General features: G+C 42.4%; 1 protein-coding gene across 5 annotated transcripts in view; it reads right to left on the bottom strand.

Annotated features, from left to right (window-relative positions):
• The window catches only part of Ift81 (intraflagellar transport 81), a 73272-nt gene that overhangs the window by 8251 nt on the left and 50053 nt on the right, over window positions 1–14968 (bottom strand). For all 5 annotated transcript variants that reach the window (XM_075979857.1, XM_075979876.1, XM_075979849.1 and 2 more), the window contains 5 exons: window positions 11892–12020; window positions 10359–10448; window positions 3158–3244; window positions 2175–2246; window positions 1660–1745 (listed from right to left, as the gene is read on the bottom strand). In XM_075979857.1, coding sequence (XP_075835972.1) covers window positions 1660–1745; window positions 2175–2246; window positions 3158–3244; window positions 10359–10448; window positions 11892–12020 — 464 coding nt within the window. The remainder of the gene's footprint in view (window positions 1–1659; window positions 1746–2174; window positions 2247–3157; window positions 3245–10358; window positions 10449–11891; window positions 12021–14968) is intronic.

Raw genomic sequence — 14968 nt, 5'->3', positions numbered from 1 at the left:
CAGTCTCTCTCATTGAGCCTCACTGGCTGGCCCGTGAGCTCCATGGGAAGTGCCTGTCTGAGCCCCAGTGCTGGGGTTCTAGGCACCTGCATCACATCTGCTCTGTGTGGGTGCTGGGGACTCACATTCAGCTCCTCATGCTCGTACAGTGAGTGCTTTACTCCTCAGCCATACGGACTTTGTTCTAAATAAAAACTATCTTACATTTACTTATTTTGTATGTGAATGCACATTCAAATGCCTGTGCCACAGCACATGCGTGGAGGTCAGAGAACAACTTGTGGAACTCAGTTCTCTCCTTCTGCTATATGGGTTCTGGGGATTGAACCCCAGTTGTCAGGGCTGGCAGTAAGCACCCTTACCCACTAATCTACCCCACTAGCCCCATATTGGATGTTTTAGTGATGAAGTACATCCTGTCAGAAAATGACTGGACATTTAACAGTTCAGAAGCAATTATTTCCTTCTTCCTTTTTTAGACTGACAACATTGAAGAAGTGAATAAAATTTCTAAAATGTCTATTTTTCAAGAACAAATCAACTATTCTCATTTCTTACCACTGACAATACAGACTAAGAGAGTTTACATTCTTTGAAAGAATCTGATAAGAATGTTTATAGTTTAGATGGAGAGCATGCATTAAAGCCGCCCTATTCCTAGAGGAGCTCCAGTCGGCCGTGCCTTCTGGTGTACCACATGGACAGTGCTACAGGCTACTTCCTAGGCTCCCCCCTGGGAACACCAATGCACAGACACTCAAAATCTCAACTGCAGCCGCAGTGTGACCCCTACCTTTTTGTGTTCTTACTTGACAGTAAAAAGAAAACTTCTGAGCTGGGTTATGATGGTGCACCCCTTTAATCCCAGCACTCAGAGGCAGAGGCAGGCAGATCTCTGTGAGTTCGAGGCCAGCCTGGTTTACAAGAGCTAGTTCCAGGAGAGGCTCAAACTCTACAGAGAAACTCTGTCTTAAAAAACAAACAAATAAACAAACAAAAAAACGAAGAAAAAAAGAAAGAAAAAAAAAACCTCCATTACTGCATTTTATTACAACTTGCAATTTAGCTATAAATGCATTTTAAGGCAAGAGTTGATTCAGTACAGTATGCCACAAGTGGAGACTACAGAGAGTCGCCATTTAAGACTAAGCAGTATTTGCACACCCTTTCCATTTCAAAGGCTGGCAATGCTGCAGTCACAGGGTTTCTAGCTAAGGCAGAAGTCACACCGTACAATCAGCAGGCAGATGGCCAGAGTCCCAGCCATGTGTGCTTACGGAGACAACATTAAAGCGTTCACGCTTACACAGAGCTAATAATACACAAGTCACATATTTTTGGAGGTGGGAGTGGGGTTAATGGTTAATGGAAGGTGCAAGGGTTTGGAACCAGATAATGGTGATGAGTCAGCATTGTAAATGTAATCAGTGCCACTAACTACATGCTTAGAGGTGGCAAAAGTGTAACTTTTATAATTTACATAAATATATATATTTATTACATGACGAAAAGAAAACAAGATGTACAACTGTACCCCATTAGGAGGGCTAGAATCACTAAGGTTCAGTAATAGCTCAAATGCTCTGTAAGCTTCTATCTTATTTATAAACCTACAGCTGAAAACACTGAGTAAGTCAATTCAAAAATAAAGTAACTTGCCTGATTGCTTTCCTTTTTTCTTGTTGATCAGAAGAGACGTAAGCCTTCATCTCATCAGTTGCTCGGCGAAGCTGAACTTCCAGGTTCTAAATGCAAAGACAGGCTTCAGGAAGTCTTTACTGTTGGGGGCCTCAGAAGGGTCTACAAAATGACTCAGCAGGTAAAGTGTAGCAACCCGAGTTCCATCCCCAGAACTGACACAGTGGAAGGAGAGAACTGAGTCCTGCAAGCTGCTCTCTGACCTCCACAGACACACCAGGGCACACACATACACACAATCAATCAATCAATCAATCCATCCATCAATGAAATAATTTTTAGTCAGGTCTCAGGAAACAGAGTCAGGCAGATCTCTTTGAGTTCAAGGCCAGCCTGGTCTACATAGTGAGTTTTAGGACAGCCAAGGCTACATTAAGAGACCCCCATCTTGAAAATCAAAAACCAAAACCAAATGAACAAAAAATAACCATTTTAAACATCTCCAGGAGTGCTTTGCTGCATACTCTTTGTCTCACCTTAATCACACAGTTTGTATAATGGTATTTACTCTCCTCCTGAAGACATTCTTCACGCAGTCCTCGTACTTCCTACAATATAATGTTAAGTGGGTAACAAATTATTGAAAGAATAAAAGAGAAGTTGGCTTTAAATGCACAACAGAAGAATGGTCATCAGAACCATCCCAGCACAAGCTTGTCTACAGTAACAGTGTAGTACCGCTGGCCGCCAGGTGACTCCTGGCACTTTCTAACCTGCTGGCGCAGCTACTCACTCACCAAGTTCTACGTGACTAGACTCTGGTAGGAGCTAGGGACACAGCATTGAAGAAAACAGGAATGAAGACTATTTGTGATGGGTACGGTGTTATGTGGGTAGATGGCTCAGTCAGCAGGCCAGGCTGATGAGGAGAATGGGAAATACTAAGGAGCACAATCAGGAAAGTCTGTGAGGAGGCAATGACCTTCAGGTGGAGATCTATGTGATAAAAATAAAAGGGGAGAGAAGACACTGAGTGTCCTGGGCAGAGAGAAGAGTACATACAAAAGCTTGGAGGTGGAACTGAGCTTGGCCAGTCTGGAGTGCTGGACAAGGAGGACTGCAGGACACGGTATGACCTTGACAAGGTAGGAGGAGCCCCACACAAAAGAATTTGGAGGTTAGGTTTCACTCGAGTGTAGTGGGAAGCCAATGAGGGTGGCCTGTATCAGAAACTAGCTTCTTGGTCTGTTATAGGAGATTAAATGTCAGAAGACAAGAGATCGGATAGATGGCTACTATGGAGTCTGGGCAGGAGAGTATGGACCTTAAGCTTCGGTGGTAGTGGTACAGATGGAAAAATTCAGTGGATAAATATAAAGTTCAAAGGAATAAAGGTCTTTGAGCCTTGGAGGCAGTCTAGGAGACGACGATAAAGATGTAAGAACTCGCGACACTGAGTGAGAATGTGCACACACAGGCAGCTTTCGCTAAACTGTTGAAATAAAAACTCCATTCTTACCTGTTCTAATTTGGACCGATTGCTTTCAAGGCCTGCTGCACAGCTATCATACTGGGCTTTCTTTTCGTCACACTCCTGGGTTAGTTCCTAGTTTGAAAAGGGCAAATGATTAAGTGAAAAATAAACGCATAAAATGTGGCTCTGAAACAATGCATGGCCTTGTCAGTCTTGTAACTTGAGTCTAAGCTTCTTGGCATACTTATGAGTTATTTATACAACAATTGGACATTTGAGAATTATGACAGATGGGGGTGCTGATAAGAATAATAGCTACCATGTACTCATCTGTGTGCCAGGCTCTTGCTTAGGAGCTGGGGCTACAACAGCGAGCAAAACAGCATTCCCCTAAGTAACGCTCAGAGTGCACAGGCAGTAAGAGCTCTAGCGGACAGATGCAACCTGCACAACAGCACGCAGGACTCTCAGACCTAATCCAGGCTTGGGGACCAGTGGAGCTGACTTCCTGGAGAAACTGATATCTAAATTGAGAATGGGGGATTAGTAAGAATGGTTAGGGAAAGGGAAGCAAGGGAAAGAAGATGCTTTTTCCCCCCTCAAACAACAACAACAACAACAATGGAACATCGTGTGTAAAGGATTGGGAAGTACAGGAGATGAAAGATTCAGGAATGTAAGAGTAGCCCATTATCAGTGTATCTGAGAATATCCAGAGAGAAGGATGACGATGAATGTGGGTGTCTGATAAGAACTTTGTGAATCCTACCAGGGCACATAAACAATTAAATCTTACAACAATATCCTGAAGGAGGTACTCACTGTTACCTCCACGCGAGGCTTAGAGAACACTCAGAAAGGCCAGGTCCTGGCCAAGACTATGCATCAATAAAGGGCAGAGTCAGAGTGAACTCAGGCTCCTCTAAGAGCTTCAAAGTTTAGTCACATATTTTGAAAGATATAATCTAAAAACCTGCTGCAAATATACAAGGATGCTAAGTATTTGCAAATGCTTGTTAAGGAAGAGCAAATGTCTCTTAAAATCCAGAGCTGAACTGAATCGCCAAGGAATCAGAATCATCAGGACCAGAAACAAGAGACGGACAGTGGCTCTCCTGGGGAAATGAGGGTGAGGAGTTGGAACTGAGGACCCCATAGTAGACCGTGGTTAAAGAGTAAGAGTAAAATCAGCCTGGAAATGACCTTGGTTCTACATAGTAGCACTCTTGGAATCGAGCATTACCATGGAAGAGGAATGTTGTATGGGCTGTCTCTGTTGTGCAGACCCTATATGGCTTGGGGTAACTAGAATGGCATAAAGACTGAGAGAGTATTATGGCTTTATGTATTAAAATGAGCTAACGGGAGGCCAGCGAGATGGCTCAGTGAGGAACAGCGCTTGTTGACAATCCCTGGGACTCACGCAGTGGGCAAAAAACTGACTCCCACAAGTTGTCCTCTGACATCAATGCACGTATATGTACACACATACATACCCCACACACACCAAAATAAATGACTATAACAATCGTATGTCCCATAAGTAGGAAAGGTCAGCAGCTGTGTGCACTTAGACAGCTTCTCACTAAGATGAACTTGCTACAGTTGATGACAGAGCCTTCTTCAAAAACGAAGAGAAATGAAACACACAAACATGGCTGGTCTGGAACTTAAAACTTACTATGTAGACTAGTCTGGTCTCAAACTCGCTGAGATTGAAGGCCTGAGTCACAGTAGTGACAGCTTTTCTTCTCTTTTTTCTTTTGTTGACCTGTGAATCTGAAATCTAAACCAATCAAGATACAGCTTAAACTCAGGCTGACAATGGGTTTAGATTTCTCCACCTACATGGTCTAAGAACTTGCAAGCTGAGATAGTAGCTCAAAACTAGCTTCTAGCTTATGACAGTTCTAAAACCTTAGGCCAGAAAACTGAATAACCACTCCCTGCTGCCAGAATTCAAGAGACAAACAATCCACAGAGCACATGACTGTGGTCCAGCTTTTGAGAGGCTGACAGAAGAGGAGGAGTGAGTCACACAGCCATACTCTGTTTCACAGAACAGCATAGACAGACATTGGTGTGCACATACATACACATAAAAAAAATAAAATGACCCCCCCCCAAAAAAGGGAATTTGAGGTCTGGAGAGATGGGTCAGCTAGGCTTACAAGCAGAGGACTTGAGTTTAGTTGCCAGCACCCATGTTATGAGACGCACAACCTCTTTTATCTCTAGTTCCAGTGCACCTATGGCTCTCTTCTGGCTTCTCTGTGCCCACATACAAACAAACAAAGGAATGAATGAATGAATGAATGACTTTCAGGGAGGGTGGCTGCTTGGAAGGAAGGTGTGAAATACAGGCAGCAATGGTGAGCACTGGTAGCTATGAGGTGAATATAAACCAGACATGGCTGTATAAAGTAGGAATTATGATAGTAAAAATACCATGACAGCTGCTCTCAGAGATGAAGAAATAAGAAAATAAAATGTCAGAGGACTATTATGCCCAAAGTTCAGATCCCCAAAACATTACCACGAAGTCGTATCTGATGCAAAAGCAAAGAGTTTTTTTTTGTGAGTTAACTCGGGTCCTCCATTTGTTTGAAGCAGGGCAGCAATAGGACTAGCTCAGGAGAGACCCCAGCAGCAAACATAGGGGGTTTATATCACAAAATTCCTGGAAAGTATTTAAAACACTATCAATTGTTATTATTATTTGTGTGTGTGTGTGTTGTTGTCCTTATTGTGTGTGTGTGTGTGTGTGTAGTGTATGTGAGAGAGAGAGATGGAAGAGCAGATAGGAAAAATATTATTTTTGTGACAAGGTCTCCGATAGCTTAGCTGGCCTTGAACTTTTTTCTATAACAAAGATTCCTCTGGGTTTAGGAAAGAGAAGTCCTGCTTCAGGAACTCAGCTCACTCACAGCTGGGGCAAGAGACCCAACAGCAACCCACAGAACAAAGTCTTATCTTTATAGATTTAAAAAGATTTATTTGTATTTAAATGTACATGTATGTCTCTGTGAGCATCTGTCACATCCATGCAGGTGCCCATGGAGGCCAGAAGGTATCAGATCCTTTGGGGCTGTAGTTACAGGAGGTTGTATGCCACCCTATGTGGGTATTATGGGCCAAACTGATTTCTGGAAAAGCAGCAAGTGCTCGAAACCTCTGTCTCCAGTCCACTTTTTAGATTTTAATGGGGAGAAGTCTGTACCGCGAGATAAGGCCTTACTACTAAGGTAGCATGGCTTCTGCATACGAGGGATTTAGCACCTTAGTGAAGGAACCTTAGGCCTGGGATAGAGAGAGCTGCAGAGAGGTGTAGCTACCCCCTCTATAGCAGCAGCATCTGCGGCCTAGGATGACCTCAATTCCCTTCTATCCCATCCTACTCCAAGTGTTGGGTTACAAGTGTTGGCCTCAGGCCCAGTTTTATGTGGTGCTGGGGACTAAACCTAGGGTATGGGCACACTAGGTAAACACTCTACCAGCTGAGCTACATCCCCAATCCCTATCTTTTCCTTAGACAATCTGTGCAGCTTGAATTATGTACAGTTTTGGGGTCTTGGGGTTTTCTGAGATAGGATCTCATGGAGCCCATGATGGCTTCAAGCTCAATATGCAACTGTAACCAAGGGTGACCTTGAACCTCTGAACCTTCTAGCTCTACCACATTCAGCTTAGTTTTACTTTTATAAGAAAAAAAGCAAACAATCAGTAAAAAGTACTTCAAGAAGACTAAACAACCAGACTGTATACTTTAAACTGATATATTAGTAATTACATGTAATTATTCCACTTAATTACACAGCTATGAATTACCTCGAGATGCTGTTCTAGCTGCAAATGATTATAAAAAATTTAAATAAATTGTAAGTTGCAAATCTTGAATTGATGATAGTCTTAATTTTAAATAGTTTTAGTATTCTAAGTGCAATAGTTAATTGTAAAATTCCCTAAATACTTGAGGGTAGCCCATTAAAGTTAAAAAGTATTCATTCAATATTTTTATTTTACAGACACCTGATTTTTTTTTATTAAAAAGGAAATATATACTGGAGAAAAAACAGCATCTTCACAAAATGATAATTACATATAGAAGAATAAAAATAGACCCATATTTACTACCCTGCATAAAATTCCAGATGGATCAAGGACCTCATCATAAGACCTGATATCCTGAATCTGACAGAAGAAGAAGTGGGGAGTACACTGAATTCACTGACACAGGAGAGGAGTTCCTGCGCAGGATCCCTGTAGTGCAGACATTTAAGAGCAATGATTAATAAATGGGACCTCGTGAAGGTGAAAGCTTTGTACAGCAAAGCATACCATCATTCGAGGAATGAGGCAGCCTCCAGAATGGGAAGAGGTTTTTTTTTTTTTTTTTTACCAATTCTACATCTGACAGAGGCTTTGTATCTAGACTATACAAAGACTCCCCCCCCCCAAAAAAAACCTGAGCATCAAGAAAACAAATAAGTCATTTTAAAAATGGGGTATAACACCAAACGCATCAACCAGGAGCCATAGGCGCTGGGTGGTTGGACACTATGGTGATCTCTTTGTGATGAAGCATGACCCACCAGGGCAACCTGAGTTCAACAAGGAGAACTTTGCACAGGTCTGGGACGGTCCACTCTGTGCTCCAGAGGGACAGGACGGGCCCACCTGGTACCTTGCAGTACCAGCCAAATGAACCCCATTGGTGTGAGCAGAGGTATCGTACAGTGGTTCATGGGAGAGAGAGAGAGAGCCAGAATGGTTCAGGTCCTATGGACAGAGGTAAATCTGAAGAGAGAGGAAGGGAGTGGGCTGAGATGGTGAGGGAACTGAACCCTGACCAGCAGCAACAGCAGAGATGACCCTGCAGACCCAAAGCAGCAGGATCTCCACACCACAGGGCAGCAACAAGATACCCAGGGGAGCCCTAGCGAGGATTCAGCATCAATATGGTAGTAGAAACCAGAGACCTCGAGCCAGACCAGTGACTCTGCAGTGAACACCCTGATCAACTGATCCTTTAAAACCTCTTACAGTAGATGGAGTCAAGCAGTCATAACTTTGGTATTTGTGGTCCAGATCTGACATAACAAAAGCCAAATTTAACCTTACTAACTCCTCAGCTGGAAAAAGATACCATATTTTAAATTACTCTTGGTCTTTAAACACATGGTAGTGTCACCAGGCATGACGACACACACTTCTAATTCTAGCACGTGGGGACTGAGGCAGGCAGATCTGAGTTCAAGGCCAGCCTGCTCTACAAAGTGAGTTCCAGGCCAGCCAGGACTACATAGTAAGATCTTGATTTAAAACAAATAAAATAAAAAGGTATGGCTTAAAAAGTTGAGGGATTCTCTTAGCTCAAGAGTTATGAGCAATAGACCCTTTCCCAAACAACAAAAATTTGAATTTAAACAATGGTTTATAGGAGAGGGGGCGTGGCTCACAGATACAATGCTTTGCCTAGCACGTATGTAATGCTGGATTCCATTGGCAACACCATAAAAGTTTTAAAAAACAAAACAACTTTTGGAAGGCTAGGGCATCTCAACAGGAGATCAAAGAACGCCTGTCTAGCATGTGGAAGGCCCTGGATTCCACCTCTAGCAATGTAAAACATGCAAATAAAATTAAGGAAAACGGGGAAGTTAATAGTGAACATTTTCGCATAACAGGAGTAGAAAGGCCATACTGTGAGATACAGACCATAAAGTAGTAGAAGCTGAGGCTACAAGGCATAACTAGCCTCCCACAAAAGGAGGGAGGCCAGAGGTGGAAAAAAGAAACGATGGCAAAAAGGTTCACAGGTGGCAGAAATATAGAAAGATCTCAAAGAGATTCATGTGGGGGGGTCACATTACATCACTAGTATACTGTAATACAGACTCTTGCTCTCTGTTTCCACTACACGATTTAGACGAGTCCCTAGTTTCTGTGCCTGCCTCCCTCCCTTCCCTCCCCCACTCCCTTCCTCTTTCCTTCCCTCCTTCCTTCCCTCCCCTCCCATAAAGGAAGTCTCTGTCTTTGGGTAGTTGTAAGGCCCAAATGAAAAATGTGAGTACATAGTTAGTACTTAATAAATATTAATATCAAATATCATCATTACCCGTAAGTCCCCAATGCTCCTATAACTTCTCTGGTTCAAACTTTCCTAGAGTCCCTCGACCAGCTCCATGATACCATGTGTTTTCTTTTATCTTGCTTCAGTTTCTTTACAGGCTGGTACTATATCACTTCATCTCCTCTGTGATGGTAGCAGTGTGTAATAAGACATTAAAATAAAGACAACTTAGGCCAGACATGGTGGTACAGGCCTTTAAGCCCAGCACTTGGGAGGCAAAGGCTTGAGGACCTTTGTGAATTTGAGGCCAGCCTGGTTTACATAGAGAGTTCCAGAATAACCAGGGATACGTAATATAGAGATACATAATAGCACATAATAGAAGAGAAAGACCATGAGAGAGAGAGAGAGAGAGAGAGAGAGAGAGAGAGAGAGAGAGAGAGAGAGAGAGAGAGAGAGAGAATTTCCAGGTTAGAGTCAGACCGCTACTTTTGTATCCCATTTGTCTATCCGGAGCCATTACGTTACTAAACCTGTCTCAGACTGCATGGCATTTTCTATAAAAAGGAAATTATGTCTAACTGATTCCAAAGTCTATGTGATTTTCTGCTCTAGAGCTGATTCTGACAGATGGTGTTCACGTGGAACTAGTTTTCTAGTTCCATCCCCAAGCACAGGCAAGATGGCTCGCACTCAAACTTCCAATTACTACAGAGAAAGAGGAAGTAGCAGCTGCTAATGTTACTGGTAGAGGCCACTGGATCCTGCTGTGGAGGGAGTTAGCTTCCCAGTAACGCACTTGTTCTTCTCCTACTGTACTCTGCCCCACATGCCTGCACAACAGTCAGCTTACCCTCTACAGCTGGCTTCAGTGGTGCCCAGGCACAGAGAATGGGGTCTAATAAATGCAGATGATTTAAAAGAAAATTTTCATCTGGCTGCATTTTTGTACTCCCATTTAAATTCCTTCTCCTCCATCCGAACCCTCATTAAATTATAACACAGTGGGTAGCATAAACTCAGTAAAGCCTTTGTGGCCACATAACCACTGGCTTATGTCATAGCACACAGTCACAATCATTTTCTTTCCATTTTCTCCCAAGTGGAACACTTAGAGCCCACCTAGTTCATCTGGGCAAGACAGAGCTAAAACTATCTCAAAGTCAAACTCACCTGACATTTCTGACGTAACTGCCGGAGTTCTTTTATGACTGGGGCCAGAGCTGACTTCTTTTCTGATACCAGGGAATTCAGTTTTTTTACCTGTCATTTAAGAAAAAAAAAATGACATCTACAAAAATTAAAAAAAAATGCTACTTACATAAAAATACTATTGCAGTTAGAAAAAGATTAAAAAAAAACCTGTAAGTTACTTCAGTGCCAAACAATAGAAAAGGGATTTATCAAATGTTAATTTCTACTTTCTTGACTTTTTTTGTTTGTTTGTTTTTGGTTTTGTTTTTCAGGGGTTGATGTAGCTCTGGCTGTCCTAAAACTCACTATGTAGACCAGGCTGGGCTCAAACCCACAGAGATCCATTTGCTTCTGCCTCCCGAGTGCTGGGACTAAAGCTATGTATTACTACACTAAGCCAGTAGATGTCAACTTTTTAGCAAGGTGAAATGCCATTTATTGGTTCAAATGTTAATTATCATGATTGCGAACCATGACGAGGAAATGTTTGTTAACACTGAATGCATGACGCAACAATACAGTTACTTGTCTACCACTATAAGATATAGTCTGTTAAAACACGTACAACTCAGGTCACAGGAAATACACACAATGCATGGGGGATTTTCAATATACTTAACCTGAATGGCCTGACAGAACAGGGGTCCTGAAGGCCTCCTCTATACTAAATACTAACCATTTTTAGGAACTAGATTTGGGCAAAATCCAGAAAGTTCTAGGCGAACACTCAGGGTAGTCTTTGGGTTTGTGGCAACAACTATTTACCAACAAATAAGGAAAGATTTCAAAGTTATAAATGATGCCTTCTGAGAGTGTCCCAGTACACTTGGAGGAACATCAGGACATACACAAAGATGAAATAATTCTAGTACTTACTTTTACCATAAACACTTCTTTAATGTCATATTAAGATTCAAAGTATACACTGTTTTAAGTTGAACAATCATATTGTAATGGAAATATTCAAGAGATAGATTAAAAAAACAGATAAAAGAATGCAGGAAGAAAGTGAGGTTTGAGTGAATGTGTGTTGTTGACACGAGCTGAGGACCAGCGCCTGAGTCCCAAGGGAGCGGCACAGCCTTCCTCTGGTCTGAGTGCGAAAGCTGACAGTGAGAGCAGACCACGCCCACCATAGCTTTCTCCCCATAGCTGTGTACAGCCTGAAGCCCTACGGAGACTGCTCCTATGCAGACAGACTCGACCAGCCTGCTTGTGCAGTGGTATGTAATAAACACTACGCTTGGGGTGGGGCTGCAGCTGCCCTGTCCATGCGCTCAGACCACCTGACCCCAGCTTTTCCGTACATGTGCCTGTGTGTCCGTCCTTTCTTCATTCCCTTGCTGCCCCAGTTAGGTCAACCTCTAGAGTCATGCAAGCATGTGTTAAAAGAATATAAAGTAAATAATGAATAGAGATTAATATTTAAATGTTTAACTGAAAATTAAACATAAAAACCTGCCTTCTAACCATGTAAGTTAATAAAATAAACAAGACAGAAGGTGTCATTACCATTTCAGACATGTCATCCAGGGTTCGGCCTTTCATCTCATCAACCTCACTCTTGAGGGCCGACACCCTTTCTAGCTCTTCCTGGGTGTAACTGTACCCAGACACACCCTTCTTCTCTTCAATAGTATGCTGTAAGAAACAAAAAGACCATGAGTGTTGACATATTTTTCCCATAGGAAATACTTTCTATTTCTGTTGAAAAGTTGTAATTAATAAATTTGTTTAAACTCCCAAAAGACAATCTGCACTCACTTCAGCTATTACTTCATCCAGGAACTCGTCTTTATACACTATAAACCTGTGTTCAAAGTTGCCATGCTATCTTCAGAAGCATAGGAAGTATATTTAATTTCAGACTCTCAAATAATTCTTAGTATAAAACCTAAAGCGCATGATACACTCAGTAAACATTTGGTGAGCACATGCACTCGTAAGTGACAAGTTGTATTCATTCACTCCTCTGGTATTTCTTATATACTAGCTTTTCTGAGCACAGTTCTGGGCACCAGTGTAGAATAGTGAACAAAAAAGGACAGGTACTCTTCCCTCAAAAAGCAATAGTGGAATTAAATACGCAATACAAAGACAAGTAAGTAGAATATATTCAAGGTGAGAATAGATCTGGAAACTTCTTTTTAAAGATTTATTTATTTATTATTTATTATGTACACACTCTTCTGCCTCCATGCCAGAAGAGGGCACCGGATCTCATTACAAGTGGCTGTGAGCCACCATGTGGTTGCTGAGAATTGAACTCAGGTCCTCTAGGAAGAGCAGCCAGTGTTCTTATCCTCTGAGCCATCTCTCCAGCCCCTAGATATGGAAACTTAAATCATAAAGTTGTTCGAGAAAATGTATGACATCCGTGCAAAGCTATGAGGAGGTATGAAAGTGGGACCCCAACAATTGAGTAGCAGCGTTAGCTTGGAAGAAAATATCAGAATGTAACATCCTGGAAGACAAGTGAAAAATGTGTTGTGCACGCATGTGTGTGAGGTTGCATTGTGTGGAGGCCAGAGGTTGACCCCAGGTGTCTTTCTCAATTGTTCTCCACCCCATTCTTTTGAGATAGTGTTCTTCACTGAACCTGGAGCTCAGTGATCTGGCTAGACTGACTTGCCAGTAAGCCACAGCAATGGTCTTATCTCTGTCTCCCTGGAGCCAGGGTAACAGGCTTGCAGTGGTGCACTTGACTTTTACATGGGTGCTAATTCAGGTCCTCATGCTTACACGGCAAGCGCTTTATTGGCTGAGCCATCTGCCAGTTCCTGTAGAAAAACATTACAGGGAAGAAGAAATGGCCAGCTATGCTAAATGCTGCTAAAAGGTTGAGTAAGAAAAGGATTCAAAATCAAAGGTAATTGTGATCTAGTGACAGGGTTCTGTGGCATGGAAAGTTTTAAAACCTATTGGAAGCCAGGGATGGTGGCACAAGACTGTAATTTCAACACTCAGAAGACTGATGCAGGAAGATCAGGAGTTCAAGGCCAGCTCAGACTACATGGTAAGTTTTAGGAGAGCCTAGCCTACACAGAAGACCCCACTTCAAAGAAAAATAAAAATATAGTCAGGAGCATGAAAATATCACATGTGAAGCCTGACATCCAATAAAAATTACAGATAAATAAGGAAAGGTAGCAAAACAGGCCTGGAAAAATGACTCAGCAGTCAAAAGCACTTGCTGCTCTTTGATAGCGGATCCAGGTTTCCATGGCCACTCACAACCATTTATAACTCTAGTTCCAGGGGATCTGATGCCCTCTTCTGACCTCTGTGGACATCAGGTACACATGTCGTACACATACATATACGCAGACTAAAGATTTATACACATAAAAATACAAATAAAGGCCGGGCGGTGGTGGCACATGCCTTTAATCCCAGCACTCGGGAGACAGAAGCAGGTGGATCTCTGGAAGTTCGAGGCCAGCCTGGTCTACAAGAGCTAGTTCCGGGACAGGCACCAAAGCTACAGAGAAACCCTGTCTCAAAAAAAACCAAAACCAAACAAACAAACAAAAAAAACCCCACCAAAACCCAAACAAAACAAATAAATAATCTAAAAGAATAAAAGGTAGCAAAACATAAAACAATAGACAATCCAAAGTGAATCACTATGAGAAACAGTAATATGGAATGAAAAAAAAAAGAAAAAGTGAAACACATAATCAATAAAAAAAAAAAGGACCAATAAGATGGCTCAGGGGTAAGGACACTTGCTGCAAAGCCCGACAAGTTTGATCCCTGAGACCCACATGGTGGAAGGAGAGAACAGACTCCTAGAAGTTGTCCTCTGACCTACACATGCGCAGTGATAAATGAAAACACATACGAACACACACAACAAACAAACAAATGTAATATCAATAAAGAAGGACCATGGGGAATGGTGACTTTGGTGATATTTTGTTTGTGCTATAACAAATAAAGCTTGCCTGGAGATCAGAATGTGGAGATAGCCACTAGTTAGCCATAGAGGGCAGACAGTGGTGGCTCACACCTTTAATCCTAGCACTCAGGAGTCAGAGGCAGGTGGATCTCTGTGAGTTCAAGGCCACCCTGGGCTACGCGAAATTGATCCAGTCTAAAAGAGAAATAGAGCTAGGCAGTGGTGGCTCATACCTTTAATCCCAGTATTTGGGAGGCTTGCACCTTTAATCCCAACTAGGGAAGTAGAGACAGGAAGGGAAGGGATATGGCTGGGCAGAGGGAGGAATACAAGGCAGGTGCAGGCAGAAGCTCAGTGCATTCAGTCTGAGGATTCATGGAGACAGGATCTCACCCACTTTGGTCTGAGGATTCAGAAGAAGTAAAAGGTCTCTCTAGTGGTTGGCTCCTTTACCTCTCTGATCTTTTAGCATTTATTCTGATATCTGATGATGGGGGAAGCTCTGTTAACCAATCACCTTTAAGACATGGAACCTAGTTAGGGTGTGGCTACCTGGAACCCAGGAAGAAAAACTGGACCAGGTGCTCCCTTTCTCTGGATGATTCCTGCAAGACACAGCGGAACTCGGACTTCCCATTCTTGTGGTGTGAGTTTCCCCTTATAACAATTAAAAATATAATTGTTTATC

Source organism: Microtus pennsylvanicus, chromosome 1 (genome assembly GCF_037038515.1).
Source record: "Microtus pennsylvanicus isolate mMicPen1 chromosome 1, mMicPen1.hap1, whole genome shotgun sequence".
Lineage (NCBI taxonomy): Eukaryota > Metazoa > Chordata > Mammalia > Rodentia > Cricetidae > Microtus > Microtus pennsylvanicus.
The sequence above is the reverse complement of the archived record's forward strand: the minus strand, read 5'-3'. Positions and strand labels throughout refer to the sequence as shown.